Source organism: Nomascus leucogenys, chromosome 11 (genome assembly GCF_006542625.1).
Source record: "Nomascus leucogenys isolate Asia chromosome 11, Asia_NLE_v1, whole genome shotgun sequence".
In the NCBI taxonomy this organism is placed as follows: Eukaryota; Metazoa; Chordata; class Mammalia; order Primates; family Hylobatidae; genus Nomascus; species Nomascus leucogenys.
Genome location: NC_044391.1, coordinates 37,497,434 through 37,515,738, shown reverse-complemented (window position 1 = coordinate 37,515,738; position 18,305 = coordinate 37,497,434). Strand labels below are relative to the sequence as shown.

The 18,305-nt window shown below is 36.9% G+C and overlaps 1 protein-coding gene across 1 annotated transcript in view; it reads left to right on the top strand.

Moving 5' to 3' along the window:
* CRPPA (CDP-L-ribitol pyrophosphorylase A) overlaps window positions 1-4,722 on the top strand; it is a 324,334-nt gene extending 319,612 nt beyond the window's left edge. Inside the window, exon 11 of the mRNA XM_030823123.1 lies at window positions 4,618-4,722. Within this exon, the coding sequence (XP_030678983.1) occupies window positions 4,618-4,722 (105 nt within the window). The remainder of the gene's footprint in view (window positions 1-4,617) is intronic.
* Window positions 4,723-18,305: the final 13,583 nt, after the last annotated feature.

Here is an 18,305-nt window from a genome sequence, read left to right as displayed (position 1 = left end):
AGTGTGTTAGGCATAGTTATTTTGAAATCCTTGCATGATGATTCCAATGTATGTCTCATTTCTGGATCTGCTTAAATTATTTTTTTTTCCTGATTATGTGTGGTTTTTTTTCCTGCATCTTTGCTTTCTGCTTCTTTGCCTATCTAGTGATATTTGATGCCACGCTTTGAGTGCAAAACATTATAAAAGCTCTAGATTATTTTAATGTCCTCTAAGGAATATGAAATTTGTTCTAGTAAGCAGTTGTATTGCTGAATCAATTTGATCCTGTGGACGTTGTTGAAGCTTTCTTAGGGCAGGTCGGGTTCAGTTTTGCCTTATACCCAGGCTGTAGTCATGGCTTTTCAGACCTCCCATCTGAAAGCCATGGGTGTTCACCAAGGTGTCTTCATTCTAGCTGGACTCAGATTTAACCTCCTGCTCCTTGGCACAGTGGGGCCTCGAAAATCTCTCCTCAGCTCTCCAACTTTCCAGCAGTTATTCTCTGCTTGGCCTCGTTGCGTTTCTCCCTGGGCATGCACAGTTAGGAGCTGGCCAAGGACTGAAGGAATTTTTAGCAGATTTTTAGGAGTTCTCAGCAATTCCTTCCTGTCAGGCATGCTGCCTGCAGAAATACAAGCCACTTTGACAGCTTTAAATTGTTATCTATGTCTTTTCTACCCAGAGAGATTGCTGTGCTCTCCTTGGGTTCTGTTTCTCTTCTTTGTAGACTGGAAAAATGCTCTCAGCATGACAGCTGGGGAGAATGTTAGGAGGCTCTTCTTTCAAGGATTATAGACATGCATATGTTACTGTCCAAGACCTGCAAAAAATATTCTCACATAAGTTTTCCAGACTTAATGGCTATATATGGTGAGAGGGTGATATACACTACTCTGTCATGGCTGAAATTATTTTACTTCATAAAGTTGATAATTCTAACTGCTATTATTATTGAATATTTACTAGGTATCAGTGCTTTACATGTCTTATCTAAGTTCCCACAAAAAATGTTATCCCATTTTTAGATGAAAAAATGGAGAGCTGTACAACTTGAGTAGTTTGCTCAAAGATCACTTAAGTTGTCAAAGCTGTGTATAAATAGCAGCAATCTGACTTCCCAACTGCATAGTTTATTAAAGGAATATTGTACGTTTTTCAAGGAATATACAAATGGGCCAGTGTGCAAAAATAAATTACCTTTGTAACTCTGGTTTTGTAATCCGGCACATAACATTTGTAAATGGTCATCAATTAAAAAATACCTTTTTGAAAGGAGTATGCTTCAGTTTATAGATATACAGACAAATTCAGAGGATGCTGCAGAGAGTTCCCATCTACTCACACCCAGTTTCTCCCATTATTAATATGATATGTTTGTTACAATTTATGTACCAACATTGATGTATTATTATTAACAAAGTCCATAGTTTAGTCAGATTTCCATAGTTCTACTTAATGTGTTTTTCTGTTCCAGTACCCCATGTTACTTTTAGTTCTCTTCAGGCACCTCTTGGCTATGACTGTTTCTCACACTTTCCTTGTTTTTTGATGACCTCTACAGTTTTGAGGTGCACTTGTCAGGTATATTGTAGAATGTCCCTCCAATAGGAACTTTTCTGATGTCTTCCTCATGATTAGCCTGGAGGTACAGGTTTTTGGGAGGAAGCCCACAGACATCAATGCTATTTTCACATAATTTCAAGAGCGTATACTATCAGCATGATTTTTCACTGTTCATATGGACCCTGCTTACCTGAGTTTAATGAACATTTTAAATGTTTATTATATAATATTTGGAACTCACAATGTGTGTGTGTATATATATATATATATATATATATATATATATACACATTTATGTATGTAAATAATAAAGTGATCTCCTGTATTGCACCTCTGCTCCCCACTCTCCTCAAGGATTAAAACCATTTTTTTTGTATATTTGCTGGAGGCAAGAAGTGCTTTTATAAGATATATTGGGTTTGCATTTTTTCTTGTGTTAATAGTGTTCTAGAGATATGAAAGTTTGAGATGAGTTTGAAATCCACAATTCACATGAATTGTGTGACTATCTAATCTTTTCACATACTAGAGTTTCCTGAATATATGTGTGTCTAACCATCTTAATCAGTTTTTAAATTTCCATGTTTCTTAAGGGTAGAATGACCAAATGAGTTCAGGCAGAGAGGGAAAACAAATGTTCAGTAGAATGACATAGTTTCTTGTCCTTCAATTCTAATCTTTGAAAATGAAGCCTGTAAAAAATTGAAGAAGTAAATTAATCTTTAAAAGGACATCTTAAATTCTTTACTAAAAATATGTACATTATGGAGCTATCAAAATGAACATAGATGATTTATTGTAAGATATAGAAATGTGATTTTTCTAGCCCTGGGATCTTAAACAGTTTTTCCTTAATTTCTTCATTTGTTACTGTGCTGCCTTCATTATAACAAGTATAAACTGGTTTCAACAGGGCGATAGAGACAGACTTGTTCTGTTTATTTTTGAAAGAGGAAACTTAATTATCATCATCTGTGTTATGTCTCAATTTAATAAATGAGACTTAGGAATAGATGTGTGTTATAGACCCTGCAGCACTATAATTAACTGATCATTAAGAATGACAAATGCATATCAATAGTTGGTTTGTATTTGCTCATTTTAGAATATTTATTTATATGTTTATGAATGATGTGACACAGATGAAATCTCTCATATAAATCAATCATATTTTAAGCCCAAACATATATAGTTTTATGGTTTGTTTAGATGTGGTTTAGGTATTATGATATTCTGGAAACCAAAATGGCATTTGAATCCAATTTTAAAATGTTGTATAAAACCCGCTTTCAAGAAGCGAAGTAGCTGACATTCAGCATCTTGCAGATCTTTTCCAGCTCCACCCCTTAGAACACAATCAAGGAAATTGATAGAAAAGAGCACTTTAAGCAGAGATGGCCTCTCACCGTCATCCTCATAGCTGAGGAACCCAGACACAGGGTGGTGGGAGCATGTAGTGGTTGTGGTGAGGCTTCAATAATATATTTATTTTGTACTATTGCCAGGCTTTAGGCTAAATATGCAAATAGGAGTGAAGAAGGTAAGCAATTGCAGTCAGTGTTAACAACTGAGCTCAGCTCAAAGGGCGCTATGTCTATCATAATCAGAAACTCTTTTGCTTTGAATTTGTTATATTTTATGGAGTGCTACCATGTGTTAGACATTGAGCAAAGTGTTCCATATTCAAAGATACAATGAAAAATTCTTTACATCAAAAAATGCATCATTTGGTAAAATAGATGGTCAACTAAAAAAGACTATAAAATTCAGTGTGCTAGAGGAATTCACAGCTGTGGAAGCATACATTCACTTCACCCAAACTGGACTGGAGGATAGGAGTCAGGGTAGATTTCAAGAATCTCTGATACCTAGGTTGAACCACGAAGAGTAATTAGGATCAGCTAAGCTAGAAAGGGTGTGGGAAAGCTTTTCTGGCAAAGGAATTAGCTGGCCCAAAGAGATTCAAGCTCAGAAAAACAGCTTGTTTGGACAATCTTAAGCAGTTCTATGTGGCTTGGAGAATTGAGTAATTTTAGAGAATACCAAGAAGAGGCCGAGAGGATAAGAGACATTTTATTACCAGGTAATGGGATCAGACTTTATCCTGAGGTTTAAAAGTAGTCTTCAAAGGATTTTAGTCAGGATACTGATGTGATCAGATCTATATTTTAAAATAAGTATTTTGACTTCCCTGTGGGAAATGGAGTATAAGAGGGCAAGACTTTAGAGGGACTATCTGTGAGAATATTCCAGTAATTGAGGACAGAAGGTGCTATGCTGGCAGTGGCAGTTTGAACGGCATCATGCTTAATGCCTTATCTCAATGTATATGGATGCAAGAAACAATAGGAAGGAGCTACAATAGGTCCTAGTAATATATTGGATATTGGGTTAAGGCATTAAGGATGATTCTGGAGTTTAGAGATTGGTTACCACATCCCTCTTTTAAAAGATAGCACAATTCACAACACAGAGACTTGAAAGATATTAGCTCTGTTTCTATTTTCCCTTCACATTATAATCTCCTCATTATAAATAATTAGAATAAATGGATTCTTACAGACAATATGATTTCAAAGGCAAAACCACTTTTTAGCAACTTGTAAAATAACCCATTTCTTGAATTTTCCCGATTCTTACTCTACAAACAGCAAGCAGTGTTTTCCCCCCGTACCAGTACTCACAAACAGTTCATAACAAAGTTGGAGAACGCTCAGAAACAAGATGAAGAAAAGGATTGCATCATTGATGAAATATTCACACTTCTGTGAAGAGCCAAAGGTTGTCAGAAATTTGATTAAAGGAAAATAATCTTTTCTTTCTGTTAGCATTTGAAATTGTGTCAGTGTTTTTCCTTGTATCTTAAGCAAATATTTTTTGGTCTATAATGAAGTGTTTGTGAAAGTATTTCCGCTTTATTTGGGGAACCATGTCCATGAAAGTGGCTAAAGTCTGAGTTTCTAAAATGCCAAATCCAGACAGCAGCAGATCTTGAAAAGTGGCTTTTTATGAAATTTAACACATGGCATATTTTTTTTTCTAAAATATTATTGTTTTATCCTTTCTTTTCAGGATGATCAGAAGCTACAGGAGAGTTTAAGGCAAGGTGCTATCATTATTGCTTCATTAATCAAGGAAAGAAATTCTGGACTAATTGGTCAGCTTCTGATAGCATGAAGAACACAGAAAATTACCTACTTTCTAAAACATCTATTTCAATATCTCTATTGTGCTTTATGCCCCCGCTGCTGTGTGTGGTAGAATGTTTCAGTTGTCTTTTATATCTTCTCTATAATTTGTAGGATGTGATGCTTAGATTATAAAGCAGATTAATGTTTACATCTATGAAATAAAGAATACTTTTGTGTATGACAAATATTAATTGCCTGAACCAGGAAAAAATAGTAGATGAGTGGAAAATAATAGCCTTCAAATGAATCTTTCCACAGAGACGTGAAAGGTCAAATAGAAATAATGATAGGCGAGCTATTCTTTCAAGGAATGAGAATTTAGAAAACTTCAGCTATTATCCTAACTGTTAATTAATAATTTACACTATTATGAAGCTAATGGATAAACTTCAGAATTATTCTCACTTCTATAATTGTCCCGTCACCAGGTGATATTTTGTCTTTTTGTCTTGTGTTAAAAATGTCTACACCATAGTAAAAAAGAGTGAGGGGGATACCAGGGAATGGAACTGTTTGTTTCTAGTGTTTTCCCCATTTGCTACATATTACTCAAGATTCCTAAAAGAGATGTCATTTCCTTCTTTTCTATTTTGGAATTGTATGTTATTTTTGGTTTATGAACTATAATTATGACTTACATTATTTTAAAGTGTCTCTAGTTTTTCTGAATGAACTTAAAAGTGTCTGGAAAGTTTCATATGTGATTCTGCTCAATCCCTGGTTAGTTATCTTCTATAAGGTAGAGAATCTATTGTACATCATAGAGTTAAATTAGTTATTTCAATTCAGATACTGCTACCTTTTAAAATCAAGTTCTTATTTCCAGTTTCCATTGGTATATACATCTGAAATATTAATATTTCCTCTTGCATTTTATAATTATGGGTGTCCTTTAATTCATTAGAGGTGCCTTTTAATCTATACATACACTTACCTCTATTTTATTTTTTATGTTTTTGAGATGGAGTCTCCCTCTGTCACTCAGGCTGGAGTGCAGTGCCACAATCTCAGCTCACTGCAACCTCTGCCTCCTGGGTTTAAGCAATTATCCTCCCTTAGCCTCCAGAGTAGCTGGGATTACAGGCACCCGCCACCACACCTGGCCAATTTTTTTTTTTTTTTTGTATTTTTAATAGAGAAGGGTTTTCGCCATGTAGGCCAGGCTAGTCTTGAACTCCTGACCTCAAGTGATCTGCCTGCCTCGGCCTCCCAAAATGCTGGGATTATAGGTGTGAGCCACCATACCCAACCAACATATATTTATTTTATTGAAACAGATTAGGGCTTAGGCTGCACGTGGAAACTATAAAAGTTGCATGAAATGTTTTCAGTTAAAGATACACTATACAATATCTACCTTGTGGAATTTTTATTTAACATGTTGGGTGATTTTCCCTCTAGTGTTCAAGTATCTATATAGTAGGAGAGTTTACATTTTACATTCTCCTAATTGAATGTGTTATTTGAATGCAGGCTTGTATCTAAATTCCTGGGCCTGCCACTTTTTCTCTCTCTAGGAATATTAAGAAATTTAAAACCCATTAATTTAAGTTTTTGAGGATGGAAATAGGTAAGCAATGTGTGGACTGTGGTTAGAATGTCTCTGCCCTTGTTCAGGTGTCGGCTGTGTGTGGCGAAAACCACAGCTGCCGAGTTCACAACATGCACCTGTTGAAGTCATCAGGTGAAAATGTTTAAGACTTTGAACGTGCTCATAAAGGAAGAAGGGGAAATGTTATCAAGGCTTTAAAGAGAGGGTAAGTGCCTTTAAGAAGAATGCAGGAAACTGGACATATCTGTGGCACAGCAAAATCACCCTGATCTCTGGAGCGCTGGCTGAGTTAACATAGACTTCAGCTTAAGGAATCCTACAGCAGACAAGAATTTATCCCAGAGCACTTACTATGACATTACCGTAGGCAACTGGTAATATTTAGTATAATTTAGTTAATAACATATTAAATTGTGCCTGAAAAAAATAGCATTTGGTCCTTCGTAGCAGACAAAGCAATTCACAGCATTGGAAAAAAAATATATATATATATATCTGCACATCCTTCACTATTTTCATGAGGAAATTGGAGCTCAGAGATCTTAGTTACCTTGCCCAAATCATGTGACCGAATAGTAACAAAAGTTTGGGCTTAAACTCAGGAAGACTGATAATAAGTGTTAAGCTTATATTCCTGTCTAACAATGACCCCTGGCAAAGACATCTGAAAGACGTGATATATAAGCCAGAGGCACTGAATGAACATTGGTGAAATGAACAAGAAGGGTGGGACACATATGTCCAAGGACTAGATGAAAGTCCTGGAACTTTTGGCTCTCCAGCCACCTTCCCAACATAAAGAAATTGTAGCTAAAGTTAAGGGAATGAAGAGAAGTATTGGCCAAAAGAGAAATTATTTTGTTGTTTAAGAGATCTGGCTGGGCGCGGTGGCTCACGCTGGTAATCCCAGCACTTTGGGAGGCCGAGGTGGGCAGATCATGAGGTCAGGAGATCGAGACCATCCTGGCTAACACCATGAAACCCCGTCTCTACTAAAAATACAAAAAAATTAGCCAGGCATGGTGGTGGGCACCTGTAGTCCCAGCTGTTTGGGAGGCTGAGGCAGGAGAATGGCGTGAACCCAGGAGGCGGAGCTTGCAGTGAGCCGAGATAGTGCCACTGCACTCCAACCTGGGCAATAGAGCAAGACTCCATCTCAAAAAAAAAAAAAAAAAGAGATCGAGAGGTAACTTTACAGTTACATTTTTATGACTGCTTCTGTAAATTTACTTTAGTAAAAGCTGTCTATTCTCACTTTATTTTCCAAAATCTCTTAAAAAATAATAGTGATTATGCTTCAAGGTTTTTGAAAATGCTTCTACTTGTGGGAAATTTTGTTGAAAAATGGTTTTCTTTCTAAACTTATGCTAGTTAGTTAAATGCAAATTAAAGTTAGTCATCTTAGGGGTACATCATAGCGTGAGTAATGGTTTGATTAATGACATTTTGGTAGAGGTCCTTTTTTTTTCCTGAAAGTGCTCAATTTGAGATGACTTGTTGCAAGTATACTCATTTACAGGTAAGAGTCAGCTCCCTATATTCTCTCAGAGTCATTGTTATGGTTATTATTTTAAGCATTTTACATTAATTTAACAAACTTTTTTCCTTCACTAACTTCTAACTGTCAACTTTATGTAAATACAGTGACCATCTTATAAAAATCAAATTGCAGAATGTCTTAAAATCTGTAAATTTGACTTTGTTTTAATGTTGAAACTACAAATTCACAGAGGCATAAATCATAACATCTTAATTAAAATGTCAACCATATGCAAGAAGATAGAAGTTATTTAGAAAGTTTAATTTGAAAATAGAATAATGAAGCATTTTAATTGATATAGGATTTGTTAATATGGCTTAAAATCAGTGGACTAGAAGTAGCTGTGTAGGTGGTGGTTGGCATTATAGTTGCATTGATATATGTTCTTATTAATTTCAGTTTCAAAATTGTAAAAAGCATATGCATATTTTTAAGGTGACATTGAAAACTACTATAAAGATGCTAAATATGGTGTTTTTACAAAGCAAAATATAAGTAAATGATTGATTTAAAATCTAATGGCATTTTCTTTTTTTTAGTTTATACATGTTTTTTCAAACTCAGTCACAATTGAATAACTAAATGTAACATTCTCAGAATATAACATTGTGATGGTTTATATTATAGAAAGATAGAATTTGAAGTCCAGATCTATATTCTGTAAATATATATATTTACATATCTACCTATGTATGTAAATATATATATATTATAGTACTCAAATATATATAATTACATGTATAAACATATATATAACCGTATATATATATGATTATGAAACCAGAAGTCTTAAATAGATTTCCTCTTCTTCTCCTAGTTTTTAGCAATTATAGTGGCTGCTAAGGATATAAAACCTATGCTTGGACACAGTGGAGAAAAGTATCATGATTACTTAATCTCTGTAATGAGGTGAATTATTGCTCAGAAATAATCTTTTCTTCCCATTGTGTTCTGGAGAAATATTTGTTCAGGACTTTGGTATTCATCATGTGACCTGCTTTGGCCAGTACAGTGGGTCAGAAATGTCAGTGTGCCACTGAGACTAGACCTGCAGAGACCTTTCGTATTTTTACTCTCTCTCCTGAACATGCCCAACCTAGCCCGCTGCCTCCAGAAGGAAGTCGAGAGCCAACATCAGCTGACCTCCAGCTAACCCATAAATGGTTGAAGGGCCCAGCTAAGATCAGCAGAGCCACCTAGCCCGGTTAGGTTGACCTCCAGCAGATGTGTGAGCCAAATAAATGCTCATAGATTTTGCTAGTACTGAGTTTTCAGTAGTTTTATTGCACACCAATTGGTAACAAAAGAAAATCTTTGGCAATGTGAGGTATATTTGCCTTCACAAATCTAGGACATATCTAGAGACACATTTGCTAAAGCAGAATGCTTATAGAAGAATTGTTAGAGCAATGCTTCCAAAGTACTAGAAGGCTTTGAGGATCACTCATTTCCTACTCAATAGTTTTTAAAGGAGAAAGATAGACCTGAGTGTTTGTGAAAAGTTTTTGAAAGAGGTGAACTTTCTTGGATATGAAATTATATTGAGTTAAATATATGGGCATTTAAAATAATAAATAATAAAAATAGCGAACTTGCTGAATGATCACTATGTTCCCAAAACTGTTCTTAGTATTTTAGTTGCACATAACTTCTGTATTCTTAATAGTTACTTTATGTGCTAGGTAGTACACCTATAACCATTTAAAAGGTGTCAAAACCGGCTGGACGCAGTGGCTCATGCCTGTAATCCCAGCCCTTTGGGAGGCCGAGGCAGGCAGATCACGAGGTCAGGAGTTCGAGACCAGCCTGACTAACATGGTGAAACCCCGTCTCTACTAAAAATACAAAAATTCACCAGGTGTGGTGATACGCACCTGTAATCCCATCTACCCAGGAGGCTGAGGCAGGAGAATTGCTTGAACCTGGGAGGCGGAGGTTACAGTGAGCTGAGATTGCACCACTGCACTCTATCCTGGGCAACAGAGCGAGACTGTCTCAAAAAAAAAAAAAAAAAAAAAAAGATGTGAAAACCAAGGTGCATACATTTTGAATAACTTATTCAGAGTTAGCCAAGCAGCACGTGGGAGGAATGAGATTCAAATTTGGTTATTGAGTCCCAGAGCCTATATTTGTGAGCAGTATGCTATGCAATATTTTAAAACATACTGTTTTAAGATCGCTTAAACGAATGACTCTCAAAGATGAGACCTTTTTTTTTCTTTAATAACAAGAGAAATAAAATGAGTAAAGCCCATTACTTTTCAGTGTTTCAGTACTCTTCCTTTCCCCATCTCCATCCCCAAAAAACATATTTTAGAACATCCTTGGGTCTGTATGTGCTGGTGAAACCAATGAGGACTGATAATGTACATAAGATTATTATCAGTGCTGTCTCTGTGAGCCCTAAAGTTGTTGGGATTTCCTCAGGCAATGAATGATGAGATACACTTCGATAGTGAAAGTGGAAGATGAAAACATGGAAGCATGCACTTTCTTGATGGACAAGAGATGCATGTAGCCATTTGTGCCTCAGCAACACAGCAAGACATGAGAGTTGAAATCTTTTTATCCTTACAAGAGAAAGGTTCAGAGAAGTGCCTAGGAATGAGAAAGTATAAAGTCTTTCTTTGTCTTGGGATTCTCTTAATCACATATGTTACCAGTGTTTGGTCAGCAGGAAAATTTTGGGGTGAATTGTGCCTAGTTTGATGAGAGGCCAGAGTGGAGCCAGGTTGTTTTTCCCTTATCTGAAACATTGGAATCATTTAACAATGTCTTCACAGCTGAGATGCATTATGCAAATTAATTCTCTACTTAGGATGCTACCATATAATCTGAACAGTTGTTAAAACATCTGGGTCTGTTTAGCAGCATTGATGAAGCCTGGCTTGTCAAATGCATTTTTTTCTTTCGATTTAACCTTAATTAATCCTTGCAGGATCTCTACGAGGTAGGTCTGTATCAACCTTTTGATATGACAGTTGCAAAAAGGCAGATGCAGAGATTAAGAACTCGTGATCGCTGGGCACACTGGAAGCCAAACTGGAATTCTAGCATTTCTAACATAGGACAATTTTGGACCAATAATAGTCCATCTACTTTGAATAATTTTTTAGGGAGTTGGATCACATATAGGAAGGACTGTTCTTAAGGATTAAAAAACTCGATTTAAATCTATATCCAGAATTTTATCTGGATGCATTCACTTATTTTCCATTTTGCAAAATTGCAGTTTAGCCCAGAGGCAAAAGCTTCAACAAGACAATCGCAGAGATGGTTTTGACTCAAGTTGGAGACATGATTTGAGATTCTAGATAGAGGCCAATTTTGTAAGAATTTCCACGAGTCTGCAGACTGTAATAATTGTGTTATTTGGATAAGGTTTGGCAAAGCATCTAGTAAGATTAACTGAATGAGTTTTCTGGATCTTTGCCATTTGGCGCTATCCATTATATTCTTTGTTCTACCTCATTATAAAATGGGCTATTGAAATTGAAATTGGTTGGTTTATTGGTATGTCAGGTTTTTATTTCCTTTTTTTCCTTTCCTATTCTTCGCATCTGAGCTCTTAATTTGGTTGAAAGCAAGCTCTTCAGCCTAAGTGGATAACAAAACATCCCTTTGAGGATGAGGAAATAGACGATAAAATCTGTGTTCCTAATTTTCTTCAATAGTTTGGAGGATTTTTTTTTCATCCTGTGTGTGTTTTTAAGACCTTGTTAACTTCATAGTTCTTTTTTCTTTTATTGTTTGAATAGAACACCATTCTCTTTAATCCCACCTGAGTTTCAAAAATGTATTATTGAACTGCCCAGTTCAGGAATTCAGTTGCCTGTTTTACTGAATGGAGGTATGTATGACCCGATGGTAAAAGAATGTTATTCAAAGACATTTCCGCCTGTTTGTTTCTTGGATCAGTTACTATTCACATAAATCTGGAAAGAAGCCAAAATATGTAAACAAATTAAGAGTTTGAGGATCCCAGTGGGAATATCTATAAGTTCTGCTGTAATACAGGAATTTAAGATAAATGAAGATAAATGCAGTATGTTATAATAAGATAGCCAGGAGAAGCAACTGTAGACCAACTATTCTTGGCTCTGGTTTGGGAATCTTAATGAATATTAAAAGATTTGGGTTAATCATGAGGTTATGCATATGTCACTCCTTCCCAAGCCTATATATGTTGCCTAAAGAGAATTTTATTTTCATTTTACTGACTTTTAATTGTTGCTTAATATCAAACAATTATTCAACTTAGAAGCCATATTCTCAAACCCTATTACATATTTAAAATATGCAAATTACTTATTTTTATCATTAATCTCTTTATATATTACATAAACCAATGAATACAGTAAAGTATAGTTTGAAAGACTGGAGATTTTCCTCCAAGAGCTTTTTTGATGCACTGTCTTCTTGAAACTGTCAGTCTTAGCCTGTGAACGAAAAACTGTGTTAGAAGAGATACAAAGTAATATGATGTTCTCTGGTCGTTTTATTACCTTTGACCCAGGGCTACAACTTAAATGTAAAACTCCCTCTTAAGAAAGATAGCACAAAAATTTAATTTTACCAGTATGACCTGTCGATTAATTTTCGTGTGAGTGTAGAGAAGGAAAAGTGTATTTTTTTGGTGATCATTTTCTGGAAAGAGTTGGAAAACAATTTCATTGTGAGTTTGTGCTTTGTATGCATATACAATAACTTATAGAGACTGGGTGTCACTGATTTGGCAAAGCAGGAATACAGTAAATGAATATATCTAGTGCATATGTATACATAAATACATGTTTATACCTAATAATTATACATACACAATTAACGATACTCATTGGCAATGCAGGTTAAACACTTTTTTTTTTTTTTTTGAGACGAAGTCTCACTCTGTCCGCCCCGGCTGGAGTGCAGTAGCGCGATCTCGGCTCACTGCAAGCTCCGCCTCCCAGGTTCACGCCATTCTTCTGCCTGAGCCTCCTGAGTAGCTGGGACTACAGGCGCCCGCCACCACGCCCGGCTAATTTTTTTTGTATTTTTTAGTGGAGACGGGGTTTCACCATGTTAGCCAGGATGGTCTCGATCTCCTGAACTCGTGATCCACCCACCTAGGCCTCCCAAACTGCTGGGATTACAGGCGTGAGCCACTGTGCCCGGCGGCTAAACACGTTTTTAAAGCAATGGCATATCTTTTATGTTGGTAGCCTCATGACATAAAAAGCCTGTGACATAAAAATGAGATTACACTTTCATTTTTTTAACCCAAATTATTGTAACATCAGCCCACTTTATTACTGCTAGAAACTAACCTGACTCACAGTATTCTTAGCAATTTCATGAATGCTCTAGAATAAGCCCCTCGATTTCTTATACCTTTAATTTTTCATCTTGTCACCATGCTGTTACCCCTGATGCTGATGATCCTCATGAGAAAGCCACTCTACCTGGCACTGCTGCCTCCAGTCTTAACTATCCCTGTGCATCCCACCAAGAGGGGGACTTTCCTTGCATCGAAGGTATCAGTTTGGGATGCTCTTCCAGCTTGATCTCAGATGCATGCAATTGAAGGAGATAGAAGCTAGACTTTCCCTGAAACTTCAATAACCTTTCTGGACTACAGAAACATGTACTACGATCAGAAGCAAAGGTGGCTTTGCCACTCATATCAGGCCTGTCTCCACCTGCCTATCAGAAACACTTCGGATCCCTGGATGTTTGACCCCAGCTACTCCTGAACCACAGGGCAAGCAATGGCTACCCCATCCAAAGGATGTGCCTTATTGGTTATATGAAGATTAGATACTCCTAGAATGGGTGATACTACTATCATCCATTCTCTTCAAGAAAAATGCTCATGTGTCCAACAAGTGAAACACAAAATAGTGTGGATACTGATACATTTCCCTAAGTCTGGATTGTTTTAGCCACAGTCAACTGTAACATTGTAATTTTAAAAAATGATTTTTTTCAAAAATATATTTAACTGGGAGAAATATTTTGTGACTTGAATAAATTAATATGATTTCACCAAGGAACACAAGCATGGGCAACATATGTAAAAGACAGACTCTGCTTTTTTCTTTATAAAACCTCTGTGATCTTTATTACGGTAAAAAAAGTATCTTGGAGACAAATGAGTTATTTAACGATAATTACCAGTAAGTTGTGTCTTACTTTTTACCAAATAATTTTCACATTATCTGATGTAACTTTCTTGAGAACTTACAGTTACCCATATATTACAGAAGAGCCTGAGTCTCATGGAAGCCAAGTGAAGATCCTGAAATTACATGGCTAGTTAAGTTGCATGGCCAGTACCCAAAGCCCCTATTTTTTGTATTCTCCCTACACTGCTTCATATCAATTAGGGTATAAAAGTGATCCTAAAAAATAAAATAATCTGATGACAAAATATATATTTAGAGTCTACATATTCAATTGTGTTCCAGTTTTTTTTTTTATTTTGATTCTCATGCTTCTATGGGCTCCAGGCCAGTTGGCAGTGTCATTAGCAACAGATATGTGCCTCTTAGTCATTAAGATGAGAACTGCGTGGCAGACCAAATCCTGGTTCCTAATTATTTATTGAGCATCTCTTATGATCAAGACCTCTAGGTTACATGGAAATTCTACAAAGAAATAAAAGTCAGGATTCCTATTCTCCTTGATATGTTTTCTGGAAAAGTGAGAAAGACACAATTTATGACAATGGAAAGTGGTATATGCTAAGAGTGAAGTAAATGGTATTGTTATATAGTCTTAGAAGCTCAGAGGAGAGAGATTTCCAGGATCTCATGTGCAGAGAATATTCTATCTCTTTATGGCCTTAGTATTCAAGGTGTGGTTTAGGCTTCTACTAAATTCCTTCCCTAAACTTTCCTAGAGGTCAACATATCCTCTTGATATTCACATAGCACCAGTGGACACCTCCACTTTGCTGATTACATTCAAAATTGCTCTCTTTATGTATCTCTGTTCACTTTTAAGATGTAATCTCCCTCCAGGCTAAGCATTAAGTTGTACCTATGTGGGTAACTCCAGCTTTCATTAAAAGTAACTTGCCTCTTTTCCCTTACCCAAGTATCACTTGTATAATCTAATGGATTTTGTCTTTTACACGAGAACCAGCAGCACCTGTAAATTTAGGCTCTTCCTGCTCTCTTTCTATATTAGTCAGTTCTCATGTTGCTAATAAAGACATCCCCAAGACTGGGTAATTTATTAAAAAAAAAAAAAGGTGTAATAGACTCACAGTTCCACATGGCTGGGGAGGCCTCACAATCATGGCAGAAGCCTAAGGAGGAGCATCGTGGTAGGCAAGAGAGCTTGTTGGGGAACTTCCCCTTTATAAAACCATCAGATCTGTGAGACTTATTCGCAATCATGAGAACGGCAGGGGAAAGACCTGCCCCCATGATTTAATTACCTCCCACTGGGTCCCTCCCATGCCACATGGGAATTCTGGGAGCTACAATTCAAGATGAGATTTGGGTGGGGACACAGCCAAACCATTTCACCTTCATTCTGAAATCTCTGAGGCAAAGAACTGTAAAACGAGGCTACAAGCTTTCAGTAGAAGGGAGAGGATAAAGAACAGGGCAAAATAAATCAATAATCAAAGTAGTCCTGCCTTCTGTGTATTGTGTAGTAAATGAGAGGTACAGATAATGAATGCCTCTGTTTTCAGTGCAGTTTTCTCTTCCCTCCCAGACCCATGCTGCCTCCTAATGACTATTGCATGATCTACAATCCTGTATCTTTGTCTACTGAAAAACATGTTTATACTTGCATATCTTTTCAGTTAGAAACAGACTATGTTTTCTCCCCCAAGCTTGACTTGTTCCCCACATTCTTGTCTTTGTTGATGTTAGTGGTGCTCACTCTTGCTCTGCTGCTTTTGGAGTTTCGGACCCTTTTCTATTTTCCTTCTTCCCTATCCAACCACCTAGTTTTCTTTGAGCTATCCCTCAAATCTAGGTTGGCTTCTTCACTTCTCCTTCCATCACTTCCATCTACACACTCGTCACAAGCCACTCATGCCCTACATGCTTCACACTCCAGCAAACCACTTGCCATTTCCTGATCAACACTGTCTTTTTTGCCTTGTGCCCTTGAATGTGCTGTTGCTGTCTGATGTGGCCTGTTGTTATCTTTTTACACACATTTGTTTCTTCTTTATACTTATGTCATATTTTATTATAGAACTTACAGTATTTTAACACTAGACAACTTAAGAGGGCATATCGATGGCATACAGATGTTCTTTATTCTCTTTGAATCTAGAAGAATAAACGTTGGTGACAGGTATAAAAGAAGCTAGAAATGCAGGATCAATATGAAATGAGCCTCCCCAATTTTTTTCTCTTCATAAGCTCCACAAATAATGCTCTCCTCACTCTACATTCCTATTCCATGATCTTCAGTAACTCTCTACTTATTTCTCTAGCAAGTAAATCCATCATCTTTCCTTTACTGTATATTTCATCATCGTACTTCACCTCTCTATTTGCATTCTAGTCCTACCTATTAGGCCAACATTAGTCGTGCACCTTCAGTGGAATCAGACCAGTTGCCTTCCTGACCACATACCCACGCATCCCCTTCTTCCTGTTGCACTTTGACTGATGGCCTTGCTCTTACTGGGAACACATCACATGCCCTCTGTTTATTTAATTCCTATGCTTCCTACAGTATTTATTCCTGTTGCTGCTCAACTAGCATACCTTCTCGGACCTTTCCATTATTTTGATATTTAAAGGCTGTAAACTCACAAATCCACACTGTATACATGCTGACTTGGGATATACTAATTAAATGTAGCATCATTTCTCCTCAATTTAAGAACAAACAACATGTTATGGTTTACAGTAGGTCTTCTGTAAGGCCCTGCCATGTTTGAACAAACAATGAGCATTCATATATATGCAGAACATTGATTTGGTAGGACTGAATCATTAAATGATTATCATCTTTGAGAATATGGTGGAAGACACTTTTACTGCCAGCTGACTCTTATTTCAGGTGCTGCGCCTAGATGCTTTCTGTACTGCATTTCATCTAATGGCAAATACATGTTCTGCTGTGTGAATTAGAGTCAATGTTTACACAATATAGCTGATTTGTTTTGGTAATTTTACTTCTTAGGCTCTGTTATTGTGATAATCTGTGATTTTTATTTAAAGTCAGGCACTTAAATGTATAGGAATTTAACATTCTCATACAAAGAAGGAAAAGAACAGAAAGGAAGGAAGTCAGTTGTCAAGCCATTCATGAATGGCCCCCTAGCACCTGATCAAATGAGTACTGATGAAAAATACTTAAAGGCCTGTGGCAACTGGCATTTGTGACAGGCTTTTGAAACACACACTCTCCTTTGAAGTTCACCTTTTTTCTTCAGGTCTTCCCCGAGGGACACAAAGAATTCAAACAAACACTAGAAATCCTCTTCATATATCTGCTGCTTTAATGGAAACTAAGCTCCACCTGGTGGTAGAATGGGTTTTCGTCTTTGGACTTCAGCATGTCCACTGAGATGTATTCAGCAGGGAAACAAAATCTGTATACATCTAAACATACGCATACCTTGATGTGTTACATATGTGTGGTTTTCAGATATTCTGTCACAAAAGTTGTAAATTATGCTTATTCTTGTGCTTTATTGGCATTTAAAGCAAGGCATTCAGCATTTGCTTACTATCAACGTCTCATGATGTTCAGAGTCTCAGCAGTGACCAGAATGATCTTATTGTGATAATCACAAAATCTTGCCTCTGTTTTATATCAAGATTGCTTTCGAAAGGATTTGACTTACACTTTGGTAGTAATAGTAGTTTATGACTAATATAAAATTAAAATGGAGAAATGCTTGCAAATATTAACTCAAGTAATAGTGCTGGTTAGTACAACTCTTAATACATGACTATGTCTTTTCTCTCTCTCATATAAGAGCATTATTATGTTGAGTGACAGAAGTTTGTAACATTTAGCTTTATAAGAACTAGAAGCCCTCCAGCTGGATTTAGTCCACAGATCTGTTGTCAGATCTGTATTAAAAATACAAAATAGGTGCTTACATTTGCAAATTGGGGCATTTCATTATAAAAATGCAGCCATCTAGCAATGACGGGCCTTTTTCTTTCTTTTTCTTTTTTTTTTTTTTGAGACGGAGTCTCGCTCTGTCGCCCAGGCTGGAGTGCAGTGGCGCAATCTCGGCTCACTGCAAGCTCCGCTTCTCGGGTTCACGCCATTCTCCTGCCTCACCCTCTCTGAGTAGCTGGGACTACAGGCGCCCGCCACCATGCCCGGCTAATTTTTTTGTATTTTTTAATAGAGAAGGGGTTTCACCGTGGTCTCGATCTCCTGACCTCGTGATCCGCCCGCCTCGGCCTCCCAAAGTGCTGGCATTACAAGCGTGAGCCACCGCGCCCAGCCCATTTTTCTTTTATTGAAACAGTGTCTGCCCTGTCACCCAGGCTGGAAT